Source organism: Anser brachyrhynchus, assembly GCF_964034855.1.
Source record: "Anser brachyrhynchus genome assembly, chromosome: 10".
Lineage (NCBI taxonomy): Eukaryota > Metazoa > Chordata > Aves > Anseriformes > Anatidae > Anser > Anser brachyrhynchus.
The window spans coordinates 13061273-13076178 of NC_137705.1; the positions used below are offsets into that span (position 1 = coordinate 13061273).

Consider the following 14906-nt stretch of genomic DNA (forward strand, 5'->3'; position numbering starts at 1 on the left):
AGTGCTGGCTCACGTCCAGCTTCTCGTCCAGCAGGACCCCCAAGTCCTTCTGCGCAGGGCTGCTCTCGAGTTCTTCTTCACCCCGTCTATATAAATACTTGGGATTGCCCCAGCCCAAGTGCAACACCTTGCACTTGGCCTTGTTGAACCTCATTAGGTTCTCACGAGCCCACTTCTCCAGCCTGTCCAGGTCCCTTTGGATGGCATTACTTCCCTCTGTTGTATCAACTGCACCACTCAACTTGGTGTCATCTTGGTGTCACTCGATTCCATCGTCTATGTCATTGATAAAGATGTTGAAGAGCACCGGTCCTAAGACTGACCCCTGAGGGACACCACTTGTGGTTTTTGTTTTGTTTTTTTCTGGAATACAAAATTTATTTCAAGCTTATAAAAGACTTCAACATTGCAAATTCTGTTTCAAAACACAAACTGTACACAGATATTTTCTGTAACATTTAGGATAAAGATCATTGATGTCAGATCTCCCCAGTTATACCATTTCAGCTGAGAAGCATCAAGCAATCACACACAGATTTTTACCCTCTTCTCCAAAATACAATAGACTCACATCTGCCTTGCCATATATTAATGTATTAATGCAACCCCAACATTTAGTACAGGGTGAAAGGGCCAGAAATAGAACCAGCAATTAAACCATCAGCTCTCTTTCCAGCCCGACATTGTTCTCTGCACACGTGCCAACTGCTGGGCTGTGCTACTATTGCCTGCAAGTGCCATGAAAAGCTTCAAGTGTTTGGAAATGCCTCCACACGGGCGGCAGGCCATCCTGCAGGAACTTCCTGCAGCGCTGGCATGGAGCCTGGAACAGCTTTATGTAACTTCTTAACCAGGTCATGAAAGACCTGACTACCACATCGGGCATCCAAGGCAGCTGGCAGGGCAATAGAGCAGTGGTCGCATGATCCATCACCTTCTGAAAAACCTGGTAGTTGGATTTGGACCATATGTCAAGCTTGCCATCTTCGGTATAGACATTTTCATTGTAGCCTTTTACTATTGTCGGGTCAATGAAGAGGCTCCGCATCACCACTATCGCTTTTAGCACTTTTCCTAGGGTAACTAGAAGCATTGGTCCCGTTTGGCCGGGATAGCTGGATAGTCCTTTCAGGGAACATCCTATCAATGCGACTGATCACATCATCGACATATTGAGGAGGCGAGATGAGAGTTGTTGCCTGGGCTTTTGGTCTGCGTTTTGCAGATACTCCCACCTGGTTGGCTGACCGTCTCAAAGACTGCTGACTCAGAAGGCCAGCTGCTAGCCCTGCATGGTACTGCAACTTATTTGCCCGTTTGTAGGCTTGAAGAAGTTCGCTGTAAAGAGATCTTTTGTCCTGAACAGGCTCTAGGCTCAACAGTCCACTGCTGTGCAAGGGACGGTTCTTGGACAGTTCACCAACTAGACTGCTCAGACACTCCAGCTCACCCAGGTCACGGCTGACGGAGTGCAGGCTCTCCTGGAAGGCGGCCACGAAGCCCTTCTCGCATCCCTCCAGCGTCTCCTTGTTCCGCATGCCATCCTTCAGGCAGTCAAGGACCCTTTTCATGCTGGAGCGCAGCGCCTGGATGGCGGCAATAGCCTGGGAGGCCTCCAGGTTCACGCCAGGGCTCAGCACCCCGTCTGCCATCTTAGCCCAGGCCCAGCCGGCCTCCCTCCACTCCGGAGCATGGCGAGGTTATGGTTAAAAGACATGAAGAAAGCGAGACCATGGCTTGGCTGCTGGGGAGAGCTCCCACTGTGGCTTTTGCAACCCCCACTGATCCCAGGAGAGCTTCCGTGCCAGCAGTGTGTATGTTAAGAGCTTTCATGGTGATGTTTTCCAACCGGCCGGAAAACAGTCATGCATCCAGCCTGAGCCAGTGACCTTTCTTCTGTGCTGAGGCAGAAGTCGCTGTCACTCTGATTAACTCCGCTAATTCTGCAGAACAAAAGGCAAGGAAACCTTCACACTCAGCTCTCCTGACCCATGCTGCTGAGCTGATCAAAGGGCAAAGCTGCCGGAGCCTTGCTTTGACAGGGAGCTGCTCCACCACACATAGGAGAATGCTGTGGTTATCACAGTTTCACCACTGACTGCAGCGCAATGCATGGGAGAGCAGAGATGAGATGGCTTTCCCAGGACATGGAGCCCACGGTAGAGCTGAATTTTAGAAGGGCTCTGCCTGTAGCAACAGGCATGGTGATGGTTTTGGCTAGCTATTCAAAGGACTTCAGCTCAGCAGCCAGTATGACCCAACACGTTCAAGTCCTTTTGAAAAACCTGCCTATTTGTCACAGAGCCTAAGTGGAAGCTGAGCTCCTTTGAAAATCCAGCCCTAATTTAATAGGACACGCTTGACTCAGACTCTTCCCAGACAGACAAGCCTACTGCATGTGGCTGATCTAATCTCGTGACATAAATACAGTGTCCTGCCAACGCTGCGAGTAGTGGTGTCACTGAACAGCTGCTATACAGCAGCACTGAGCCGCTCAGAGATGGATGGGAGGGTGGATTTCTGAGAAGGATGTGACACCTCCTGCTTTGTTTTTTTAAGCCAATGCCTAACGAGTAGGGGTATCAGCAGGACTGCCATGGGAGCCAGCCCCTTCCCCTCGGTATCAGTGCCAGGCTGGCTGCTGGACTGACCGGGCCACAGCCAGAGCCGGGATCAGTCCCTGCTCACAGCCCAGGGGAAGTGGCAAGGCACAAGCCTGGAGATTTCAAAACCTGGGTCTTTCCCCTGGTATTTAAACACATCCCCACATCTCCTTTGTGCTCTGAGTCTGAAGGTCTTCTGTAACATGCCCGAACTTGCTCGTGCTGGCAGACGGCTTTGAGGTCTGCTGCAAGAGACCTGCCAACCACTGCAAGGCTGGCCGTGCCGCTATAACGCTGGGTGACGATGGCGGGGGAGAAGCTGCTTCGTGTTGTGAGTTTTCTCCAGAGGTTGCCAGTGGGCTTCAGAACATTTGGCTTTTGCTGTGTGCCCGGCATGCCAGCACCGCAGGGGCACTGACACGAGTAGATTTACAGCCAAAAAGTGGTCTGGGGCCAGATTAACTGGCTGAAGCTGGCCCTGCAGTGCTGCTAATGCTTCCTGTCAAATTCTGCTCCACTGCAGTCCTGAGTGGCTCCAGCTCCAGCTCTTCCCAGCACAGAAGTGCCACGGGTCTGGTGTGCCAGCTTGGGCAGACCACCACGGACCCTGCGTACCCCTGTGCTCTGCCTGCAGCCTTCCACATCACCGAGCACCGTGCTAGTCCTTGGAGCTGCTGCTTGTGCTGAGCTGCACTCAAGTTCAGAAGACCTTGGGTGAGCGCTCGCTGGCTTTCCCTGGGAAATGCCTGTGCTGTTAATACCGCGCGTACCCTGAGCAGTGTCCTTGCTTTCTAAACAGTCGATTTTCACTAATGATTAAAAAGAGTTTGCAGCGGTGGGGAGAGAAGGCTGATAAAAGGTTTGTTGAAAGGATGGAACTGTTTGAAGTGCATTTCACATCTACATTCACTTGGCCTCCATATACGGTTTTATTCTTGTTCCTTCTCTTCTAATGAGGAGATAACAGGACAGGGGGAGGTTGACCAAGGACACCCAGGTTACAGAGACACTCTTCATCTTCTGATGTTTCTACCTGGAGACATTGAAGCTTTTTTTTTGACTGATTGCTTGAGTGGGCCATATCCATCTGTCCAGGGAGGAAGGAGCTCTGCAAGACGTAACTCTCTTCAGCGTGTGCATCCCTTACAGACAAGGCATCGTTTTACTCCTCTAGAGGATGGTGAGCACAGAATCGCACATTAATGCTGCCACCCTGACTAGTATTTCCTTTGCTGACAGAAGACCCCGTGCACAAGGCAGCCTAAATTTGGGCTGCACTGGTCAGGGCTTGCAAAGATTTGTTAGTTAGCAGGTGCGTCCGAAGATAGAGAGCACCACTTACCTGCCAAGTACCGCTTTGTCTCTGGGCTGTTGCAGCCTGTCAGGAGCAGTGACTTTGCAGGTGGGGACCTGGGGCTGTACCTGCCCTGGATGGGACACCAGCGTCACTCGAGCCTGCCTTGGTAAAGGAAGAAGCCAAGGGTGGGACTGTGGTTGCAGTGAGTGATTCCACCATGAGAGCCGTGCTGGGGCCAGCTCCTCACCATCCTGGCTCCGGGGTGCACGTGCCTAAGGAGACAAGCCACAGAGTGCAAGGACACCAAGAGCTGCTTCGTTTTGATGCTCCCAGTCCCTGCCCTTTTCACCTGAAAAGCAAATCTCTTCTACGCCAGCCTCTGGGCAGGAAGAGGGGACCAACAGCTCCCTGCTCTCATCCCCACGCGGGAGGCATGGGGACAGCTGTCGGAAAAAGCACGGGCAAGGGAGAGAGCAAAGCTGGGGCATACGCGTTCAGGGTGGGCTTGCTCTCCAAAGTGGGCTGCTCGTAGCCAAACGGCGCTAATGGCCGGGAGAAGTAACTGTGTTATTAACAGTGCAAGCTTTTGGCAGTAAATTAAAAATCTTGGCTGCTGCCCTTGGCTCTGCTCTTGCCTCTTAGGAGACATTAATATCACAGCTCCCCAGCATTCCCATTATCACTTCATTAAGGATCCAATAATGATAAATGTGGATGGTTTTATTTTGCGCAGAGCCTGATTAATGGCTAATATTTCACTAGGTGTTAATGGGGCCCTTCCTTTATGAAGTGATCGGAAGGGGTCTGCCTTTAATCTCCTCCACAAGCTGGGTAATTTCCACTATTTTCGCTAATGTGACAGATTTAATGCAAACCTTTAAAGAGCAGTGGCAGCCTCTTGAGAAACTTTGAAGAGCGTTGCATTTGGGGCAGCCCTCACTGCTGCAGCCGTTCCCCAGCTTCTTCCTCCTCCTTTCCCTCCACCTCCTGCATCCTCGGTGACGAAGCACAACCACGTCAGAAAGCCACTGGCGACCCCGGGAACCCCGGGTGCAGGACGGAGCTCAGGCTGGCTTTGGTGGCTCCTCCGAGGCTGGCTCCCGCGGTGCACGGGCTGCTCTCCGCTGTAGGACCCCAGCGTATTGCACGGCTTCAATCCCTATATGAAGCGGGATGTATAATCACATAGGAATAAAAAGCCATACAAGACGGTGAGGTGCTGCGCGCCGGCAGGGCGACAGGCTGTTCCCTCTGCTGCTGGTGGCCGGGATCAACCCAGGGAGCCCCTGGCCCTGTCGTGGGGAGGCAGAGGAGCCCTGTGTTAAACAGAAGAGAGGTGACATTGCAGTCAGGCGGGGGACAGCAGCTGGAGGGGGGGTCCTGCAGAGCATTGGTGCTTGCTCCCAGCTCTCCCAGCTAACAGGGGCCCCATCCCTGCATGACTTCCCCCATGGAGCTGGGACAAGCATCACCGTCTTGTCCCGGAGCGTCACCATCCTGGGTCTGCTTGCACCACGGCCGTCCCTGGGCTTTTCCAGCTCCGAGCATCCCCCCATTGCAAACGCGGGGTGGGGAGAAGAAGGGGGTTCGCGTGCAACCAGCCCCCTCCAAGCGGAGCACCACTGCTCATCCCTCTGCTGTCTGAAGATGAGCGAGCAATTTCCAGTCCCACGGGCGGAGCGAGCCGTTCCAGGGAGCTGTCAGCGCCCGGCGCACGCTACTGTCAGAGCGCAAATCCCCTGGCAGCCCATTAGGAGCAGCTCCAGGCTGCCTGCAGGAGCTCTTGACAGGAGGCCAGACAGCGGCGCGAACAAACACAGCTTCTCCACTAAGAAGGTGGACGTGGGTGGAATGAAACCAGGGATCACTTCCCCCGGTCGCGGCCGTTTGATGGATGCTCAAGGAGTGGCCGCTGCAGGCAGGACCGGAGCGAGCCCTGGGGGCACCGCGGTGCAGGTTCCCCCAGACCGCGGAAACCCGTCCAAGCAATGCCGGGGAGAAGCGCTAAGGCCAAGTGGGGGCAGCAGAAGGGATTTGTGTCTCCTTTCTTCCTGCCTCTCCCTGGGAACTGCTCACATCCCAGCATCGATTCGGGCATCCGCAGGAGGGGAGACCTGGGGCTAAAAGCATGGGGTGGCAGCAGAAGAGAGCGGGCTGCGAGCGCAGCCTCGTGCAAGGGCAAAGCTCCTTTTAGCCAGAAAAGCAAATGAACCCTCAGCTTCTAAAACCTCTTTTTCTTCTCCCGCCTGATGGCTATAGCATCTGACCTGGCGCTGCTGTGCAAAGCACCAGGAAGCACCAACACTCAAAAGCACCCTCAGAAACCTTCCTCCGTCTCGGGGCTGGGGTCTCTCCCAAGGCCAGGAGCAGCTCAGCGGGTCGGGTGCTGCAGCAGCCGGTCCGACCGTGCTGCCGGAGCGCACGGGGCGCGCGGTGGGTGCTGCTGGGCCCTCGATCGCTTCTTCAACGCCTCCGAACAAAGTCAGCGAGGAAGGGGTTGTTGTGTGATGAATTGTAAGGAAAGATGCAGGCGTGAATCACTGTACCCAGGTTGGGTAAGAACACCGATGGTGCTGTGTTTGGGAGTAATTACTCTCCACGAGCATGTGAATCATTAGGTATAATTGCCCTAATAAATAAAAGTGAGATAACTTCAGTCTCTAGCCTAATCTGTAAGAGCAGCGCAAGTTACTGTCAGGGTGAGCCTGATAAAAGAAAACCAGGAGGAGAGGGAAAACGGAAAGAGCTGAGCTTCAAAACCTGGGTGCACCATGGAATCGTCCCGCACCCACTGCGGCAGCAACGCCTAACGGGGCCTGGCCGGTGCGTGCCCGCTGGGGGTCGGCAGCAGAGGAGTTTCTGGACCTGGATCAGGCGCGGCTGAGCCACGGCCGTCCTGCCAGTGCCAGCGCCCACCGAGGACTGGAGCCGGGGCACAACTTCTCCAGGCAGAAGTTTTCCCCGCTGCAAAAAAGCAATTGAATCGTACAATCGTTCAGGTTGGAGAAGACCTCTAAGATCATCCAGTCCAACCTTGAACCTAGTACTGAAGTCCCCACTACACCGCACTACTGAATTCTACATCTGCACGTTTCTCAAACACCTCCGGGGATGGTGACAATTGAGTTAAAAAGGCCTGTATTTGGGGGTGGCAGTGGGGTTACTCAAACAAAACCATTTCACTTCTCCCCTGGGGAATGCTGGAATGAAAAAGAAAAACCCACCCCACTCTAAGATGACATTTTGAAACGAAGCAGAAATTTTCTTCTCCACTTAAAATGTCATCACAGACTTTTGCTTAAAAAAAGAAGCCTTCTCAGAGTGACATTTTAAGGGGAAATGTTGACTTAAAACCAGAAAGAAACCCCCCAAACCACGCAATGAAACATTTTAAGCTGCAATGAGCCTACTTGCAGGGAAATCAATATTTTTGCAGAAAAAAAAAAAAGAAGAATATCTCAAGGAAATACAGATCCTTAGTGGATTGAATTTCCCACGGGACAAAACCAGCCTCGCTCTGCCCAGCCCTGAGGAAGCAATACTTCTCTGTTCAGCCCACAAGGAGAAGGATGAAGCAGCAGCATCTCCCTTCCCGGGCAAGCAATTTTTCCCCAAATTCCTGCCTGGCAGAGGGAGACAACCTGGTGCCCATGTGTCACCAATCGCACCAGATCCTGCTGTCATCAAGCAGGGTCTTGCTGCATCCCCAGCCCTGCCAAACCCAGCTCCAGCTCTGCCCAGAGATGCTCCAGGAGACCCAAGTGGACCGAGCAGAGCCATGCCGTGCCGCCCCTTCTGCTGGGGGAGGTCTGGCCAGCAGCAATCCGTGCTTCAGCTCTCCCCGTGCCGCAGTTATCGCTGCCTGGCTTGTGGTTTTTTAATAACCTGTAATATGAGAAGCCCGCCCTGGGGAGCGGAGGGATTATTGTCAAATATCACCTCCCATTTGCTGGGCTTCGAGGGGCTTTAGCCACGTAGAAAGGCGTGGGATTAGCCGGCAGTGGGGAGAGGGACCCAAATCGCCAGGCTGGGGCTGGCTGGGACCGCAGCAAAACCTCACAGACAGCAAGGATCCTCCCAAGGAGAGTGCTGGGTGGAGAGGGCTGCAGAATCCTAATTAGATTTTCAAAATTAATGAATTGGCACCAAAACAAACAAAACAGAAACAGCGGCTGGTGCGGCTCCTGCCGCCACCTCCCGGTCCCAGGGGAGCAAGCACAAGGGGGCTCGGTAGCACAGGCCCCCAGGATGGTAACAGATGGGGACAGAAGCCACCCTGCCAGGGAGAGGAGTCCCACACGCTGCACAGACACACAAGATCACAGCCGCAGCGGGGAGGACACAGCGCCTTCAGGACCCTGGCAGCCCCATGGTGCCCACCCAGGGGAGCGGGGACGCCGCCTGCCTCGACCCCACGGGCTCCAGGCTCCGCTGCCATCCCGCGCCCCGCAGCTGATGCTGGGGCTTGCACCAGCACACCACGGAGGCCAGTTGCAGCGCCCATCCTGCTGGCTTGGACATCTAAAAGCCGGTAGCTGGAGACAGGAGGCATCCTAATAACCTCTCACAGCAAGCATCCATGCCCCTGGCTGTATTTCACGGCTCCGGGGCAGCCAGCAGCCAAGCCAGCTGCGAGAGGGCGCAAAGCATCTCCCAAGGGACTGCAGGGGCAAGGCCGGGCTGGGCTTGAAACACGGCTCTGCCATCTCCCTATTCATCGGGGCCCCACATCCCACAGGGATGCCCTGCAATATTAATTAGCACTATTATTTATTAAATGCTGTTGGTCTCCCAGGCCCCAGGGAGAGCAGGTGACTGACAGCTCTTTTCTTCCCTCTGGGGCTAAAGGCTGCTAAGGGGGAGGGCAAAGGCAGCTTCAGGGTGGAGGCTCATCCTCCTGAAGAGGCCAAGGCACATGGCAGTGGTGGCTGGGCTGTTCCTGGCTCTCCTTGCCCATCCCAGTGTTCTCCCGCTGCTTTCCTCAGCTGCTGTTGAAAGAGGGACCCAGACCCTGTTTTAAGAAGGTCCCATCTGTGCCACCACCTGACACCCGCACTGGGAGCCTGGGGTGCTGGCAGCCCACAGGATACCCCCTGGACCTGGCACCGTGGCTCAGTGGCCTTCCAGACGTCCCCCCAGTGCCTTGGGAGCATCCACTGACGTGCCAGCGAGCCTGGACAGTGGCTGCGCGACCCAGCTGCGGCCCCACAGCTAGCAGGGAGCACCCCAGAGCACAAAATCCCTGGTCTGGTAGGGGCCATGGGGGACGATGCCCTGCTGAATCCCCTCTGAGCTCAGCATAATGCAGAAAACAAGCAGCGAGGGCATTTTTGCCCCAAAGCATGGGCTCCTTGAACCCATCTCACCTGCCTTTGCTCCAGCCTGGAGAGATACGCGGGGCTTGTCCCCACCCTAACCTCACTGAGACCCGCCTGCAGGACCCTACCCTGGAGACTCCATCCCAACCCTCCCCCGGCTGCTTTAACCTCCCAGAAACCCTCCTGGAAAGGCAGGAATCGCCGTGTGCTGTGTACAGCCACCAGAAGTTGATTAAGCCCTAATTAATTGCATTAAGGTCAGCCAATGTACTCTGCTAAGGAAGAAAGCCAATAATTAAACTCCACGTGGGGCATGCCTCTGCCATCAGCTCCGCAGGCTGCAGGAACAGCGCCGGGCTCAGCAGGGGCACGGCCAGCGCCGCTCGCCATCACGTGCCGGTGGGAATCGGGAAATAATTAAGTGCCACACATAAAACTATCAGCACTTCACCAGCCTCTTGACAAAACCCACCCCGCGGCCCTGCTGGGGCCAGCAGCCAAGCGCCAAAGGGATGGACAGGCGGACGCGCGGACGGACGGACAGAGGATGCAAGCAACGCAGCTGACGGCCACCCTGGGTCTTCCACCTTCCCGGAGGCCTCGAGCCCAGCGAAGCTCTGTCTTTTTCCTCCCCGCACTGGGCGAAGCGTGCTGGCAGCTGCTTGGTGCCCCCGGCGCCACCCGGGATGGCGCGAGGCGGGGGGACCGCAGCGGCTCCGGCTGCTCGCGGGGCAGCACCAGGTTGTTCCTCGCTGCTCCGCACCCCGGGCAGGTGAGGATGCTGCAGGGAGCCCCAGCCCTGAGCTGAAAGCTCGCCCGGCCTCGGACCTCCCGCGGGGGGAGCAGGGAGCATCCGTCCTCCCCGCCAGCTGGGGACGGGGCCATGGGGCAGCGCCAGGGGAGGGACGGGGTCCTGCTGCTTCTGGGGAGCAAGGGGGCACCGGGGGCTCTGCCCATCCCATCCCTTCCCAGGAGCGAGCTCATTTAAGGCTTTTCTTTGCTCCCGGCTGAAAAAATAAAGGCCAAAGTAATCTGCCTGCCTGTCCCTCTTTGTCTCAGGGATAATAGCAGCCAGTGCTGCGTGCAGCCCCCCAGGGCTTTGCAGATTGCAGCTCTCAGAGATGCGTGGACAAAACCGAGAGGTGCCGGAGCAGGACGGTAGAGACGCCACAAGGTCGCCCGTGCCCTGCCCAATTGTCCCCTCCCTCCGGTGCTGGTCCAGGCGACGGGATGGGACCAGGCAGGTGACGGGGACCCCGCGGGTGCTGGGCCACGCAGCCAGGCGCTCACGGGCCTGGGATTTCCAGTTCCAGGGCCTGACCCTCGGCTGAGGGCAGAGCTATGAATATTTCAGGGAGGTCTTAGCTTTAAAATTTACACTCCGCTGATTCTGATAATTACCCTTCTGATCCGGTGGGGAAATGGAGACAAAACCATGTAACCCAGCGCAGTAACCACGACAGTCGGAGCTGTCACTCTCATCCTTACAGTGACTTGTTTGCAAACCACCTACAGACCCAAAATTACCGGCTGGAGACACGCATGAATCATTTCATATGATTCTGCAGCTGAACCTTGAATAATTCGAAGGGTCAAAACAGGGAAGAAAAATCACAGAAACCATTCCCTCATTTCCCATTAGTTTCATCTGATGGGTGCTGTTTTGGCCCCAACAACTGAGATCTACTCAGGAATTTCTCCCAACTAATCACGCCTCAGATAGCAGGAAAACAAAAACAAAAAAAAAAAAGGAGGTGGGGAGGAAACTCTCCTGCATCCCCCTCTGTATTGGAGAGGTGGCTGCCCCACGGTGATGGAGAGGGCAGAGGCTGGGTGCTTCGTGTCACGGAGCAGACCCAAGGAAGACGACGGATGCTTCTGCATCCCTCTCTCTGGCTCACCTCCTCCTTCCCCATCGCATGCTGGCAGCCAAGTCCCCAGACGTCCCCGCCAGCACACGGCCTCAGTGTGGTGAGCTCGAGGCTTGGTGATGGGCTCCACCTCCCACCCGTCCCCAACTCATCGCTCCTCCAGACACAGCCCGCGGCACCACTGCTGACACCGGAGCTGCTGGCTTGTCCCCTGCGCCTGACAGCCCAGCGAAACCTCCAACAACACGGGGGGCTGCTCAGAGCCCCCCGCAAGCCAGCGCCTGAGGTGCCAGCCCCCACCTGGGACCACAGGGCTCAAGGTGGCAGCGGGAACGCGCCAGGGTGGCTGGGCTGGGCTGGCCTGGCGCTGCTGGTGTGTTTGCAGCAAAACGAGGATTTTTGCAGCTCAGCTCGCAGAGTTGCACTGAACGAGTACCCAAGACACGCTGCGGGGTGGCTGTCCCCTCCTGCTGCGCTGCAGTCACCCAAGCCCCATGGAGCAGGGTTTCGGTGGGCTCAGGTGTGCTCTGCCCTGTTTTTTTGGGGGGGCTGGTGGGGGGTAGGTTGAGACCATCAGGTTCCCACAGCCACAATGGAAGCCTTGAAAAAAAACTTCCTGGGGAGAGACATCGGTGCGTGTGCTTTGCAGACGTAGGCACAAAGCCCCACGTGCCCCGCCAGGCTCCCCCACGTCCCCGTGGAGTGCCACGGGCACCCAGCGCTACCTCGTTTTGCGCCTTTTGGAGCCAGCCCTGAGATAGAGGAGAAAGCGGAGGGAGCAGAACAGGGATGGAAACACCAGACAATGAAACTGCAGCGACCCCGAGCTCCTCCAGCAGAAGCTCAGTGTCCATGCTTGTGTCTTCCATGAGCGTTTTGGGATGACCGTGCCAAGCCCGGTGTCACCGCATCCCCTGAGGGACCCCTGGCGCTGGCAGCCCCATCCCGCTGCCACTCACAGCATCCTGTTGAAACCCTAGCACCGGGACGGAGATAACGACAGAACTACTCCTGGCAATAAACAAGGGGCCAGATTCTGCTGTTGGCATCCGGCAGGTGACACCTGAGATGATGACACGAAACCGAGCACCTCCCCAAGAGCCGGCCGAGGCCACAAAGCAGCCCCTGTGCAGGGACGCAGGCAGCGGCGGCACCAGGCCAGCTCTGTCCTTTTTCACCTGGGGATGCGCTAATCCCACTGAAAGCAAAGGTGGCTTTGGGAAACGGGATCCCCTCCCAGGGACACAACGCCGTATCGAAGACGCACAGAAATGGCAAACAAATACAAGACTGACTCCCTCCCCGTTCCAGCCAGGCAGACAAAGGCAAACCTGTGCACACATGAAAGGCGACGCTCGCCCCAAGCCCCGCGGGACCACCAGTGCTGGGGGGAGCGGCCCCACACACAGCCCTGGTGGGGACACAGTGCTGGGAGAGCAGCCCAGCCCTGGGAAGCAGCGGCGTGGAGCTACCTGTGCAGTGCCTGGCGCCGTGCAGCCCCGAACTGCGGGGACCCCAGCGCCGCCTTTTCCCCCGCTGTCCCTAGGAGGTGACAGGGATTTACTGGGGCGAGTGGCAGCTGGCCCCAGCACTGGGGACTGAGGCTGCCTCCCGTGCCAGCCCGGGCAGCATCGCTCTCCGGAGGCTCTGCCAGGGCCAACTTTACAAGGGAAGCTTTTTTTTTTTTTTTTTTTCCCCAGCTGAAACAAAGACGAAGGCTCGAGCAAGCGAGAGCACGGATGAGAAAACAGGCGGCGGGGTGGGGGGGGAGGTGGAAAAAAAATAATAAAAAAAAACCACAACCCACAGATCCTGAGACAGGAGAGAAAGGAAAAAAAAAAAAGAAACCGGAGGCTGCAGAGGTAGACGCGGAGATGGGAGGGAAGGGAAGGCAGCCGGGAGCGGAGCGGGCAGCGCCTCTGTGTCACGCGTGGCACAGCCCCGGCTGCCGCCGGCCCCTGGAAGGCTGCGGGGGGGTCCCGTGCCCCACAGGCAGCGCCCGGTGGGGACGGGGAGAAGGGGGCGCGGGGCAGAAGGAGAAGGGGCGCAGCGGGATGCCTCTGTCACCGCTGACAAGGGAGAGACCCCTGAGGACGGGGGGAGCGCCCGCGCCCCCGGGGCCCTGCCCGGCCCCCCCCCCGCTTGCCGCCGGGCTCCCGGCGCCCCGAGCCCGCCCCGGCCGCGTCCCACCGGGGCACCGAGACGTCGCTGTCACCCGGCGGCGTCCCGGGAGCTCCGGTTCCGCCTCCCGGCTGGCGACCCGGAGCCGTTTCTCCCCGACCACCCTCAGCACCGCCAAGGCCGGGGAAGGAGCCGCTGACCCCCGAGCTCCGGCCCCGGGATGCTGCGGCGAAGGCGGCCGCAGGGAGACGGGGGCCGGGGGGGGCACCCCCGAGACCCCCGGGCAGGCAGCGCTCAGCCCGGGGAGGGGCCGAGCCTGGGGAGGGGGGGGGGTCTGATCCCCGACCCCCGCCGCTGGGGACCCCCGGCAGCCCCCCCCCCGGCAGCCGAGCGCAGCGCGGAGCCGCCCGGGGCTTATTTCGGGGCTCCCCCCGGGCAAGGGCAGGAGCCGGTCCCGCTCCCCGCCTTCGTCCTGCACCCACCGGGCCGGGCCGGGCCGGGCCGCACCCTGCGCGCCTCCTCCCCGCCCCGCTGCCGCAGCGGAGCCCCCGCCGGTGCCGGTGCCGGTCCCGGCCCTACCTGCGCGGCGCCTCCGCCGGCCCCGTCTGCCGCCGCCGCCGCCGAGCCGCGCTGCCGCGGGGGTGGGCGGGGAGGGGAGGGGACGGGGGGAGGACGGGGGGGGGGGGGAGGACGAGCGCCCCCTCCCCGCCCCCGGCCCGGCCCCGCGCCCCCCGCCCCCCGGCCCGCCCCGGCCCCGGCACCCACCCGCTGCTCCCGCTCCCACGGGAGAGCCCCGGGGGCGCCCACGCGTGTCCCTCTCGCCGCCGCCGCTTCGCCTTTCCCTGCGGCTCCGGGCTGGGCCTTCGCGGGGAGGGGGCTCGGGGGGCTCCGCGGCTTCCCCTTCGCCCGCGTCGGTCCCAAAAAGCGCGTGGGGGGTGGGGGGCGGCTGGGCTCGGAGAGGGGCTTCGGTCGCTTGCCGACAGCCGGGGGCAAATGTGGGGCGAAAGCCCGGGGGGCCCAGCCCAAGCATCCCCCCGGGCCCGGGGTCCCACCGCTAACGAAGCTGCTAATGAACGAACGGGCCAGAGGCACCTGTTAGCACGACGTGCCTGGCTTGGCATCACCGAGATATGCCCACTCCTGAAGGCGAAAGGCGTTTGCATGCCAGGACGGGTGCTTAGTGCAGGCAAATCCTTCCCACCCTGCACACCCCGAGCGCAGCCCTGCGAAGGAAGAAGCGCCAGATTAGCTGGGTTTCCCAGAAGAAAAGCCCCAAAAGGGGCAGCCAGCTGGGCACAGGGGGGACTTGGCCACTGTGCTGCACGTCTCCTTACAAAGGGCTCAGCTCTGCCCCTATGCAAGAGGGATTTTCAGGCTGATGCGGCAACAAAGGCACTTAAGCTGGCCAGGTAAGAGGCTTTCGAGGTTAGCTGGCCATTCCCACAGCACAGGCTTTTTTTTTTTCCCCTCTTTTTTAAGGGGAATTATTTTTTGTAATCCGTGTTGCTGCCGGCTGGGCGCTGGAGCAGAAGTAAGCAGGTAACCGGTGCTTTCATCCCCGAGCTGGCTTCCCACCGCGGCCGGGCTCCAGACACAGGCTGGGAACAGCAAAGGCAGCCGCAAAGGCAGCCAGAGTGGCAGGAGGCTTGTGGCAGCTGGGAATCGCTTTTTTTCTTTATTTCTTTATTTCTTTTTT

At 58.4% G+C, this 14906-nt stretch overlaps 1 protein-coding gene across 1 annotated transcript; it reads right to left on the reverse strand.

Moving 5' to 3' along the window:
* Positions 1-721: 721 nt before the first annotated feature.
* On the reverse strand, positions 722-13224 carry LOC308200437 (mediator of RNA polymerase II transcription subunit 27-like; the record flags this gene model as incomplete). The annotated part of the gene is given in 3 exon segments (XM_080606240.1): positions 722-1094; positions 1096-4172; positions 4776-13224. Coding segments are annotated over 2 exon segments (930 nt in total). The 5' UTR covers positions 1653-4172; positions 4776-13224.
* Positions 13225-14906: the final 1682 nt, after the last annotated feature.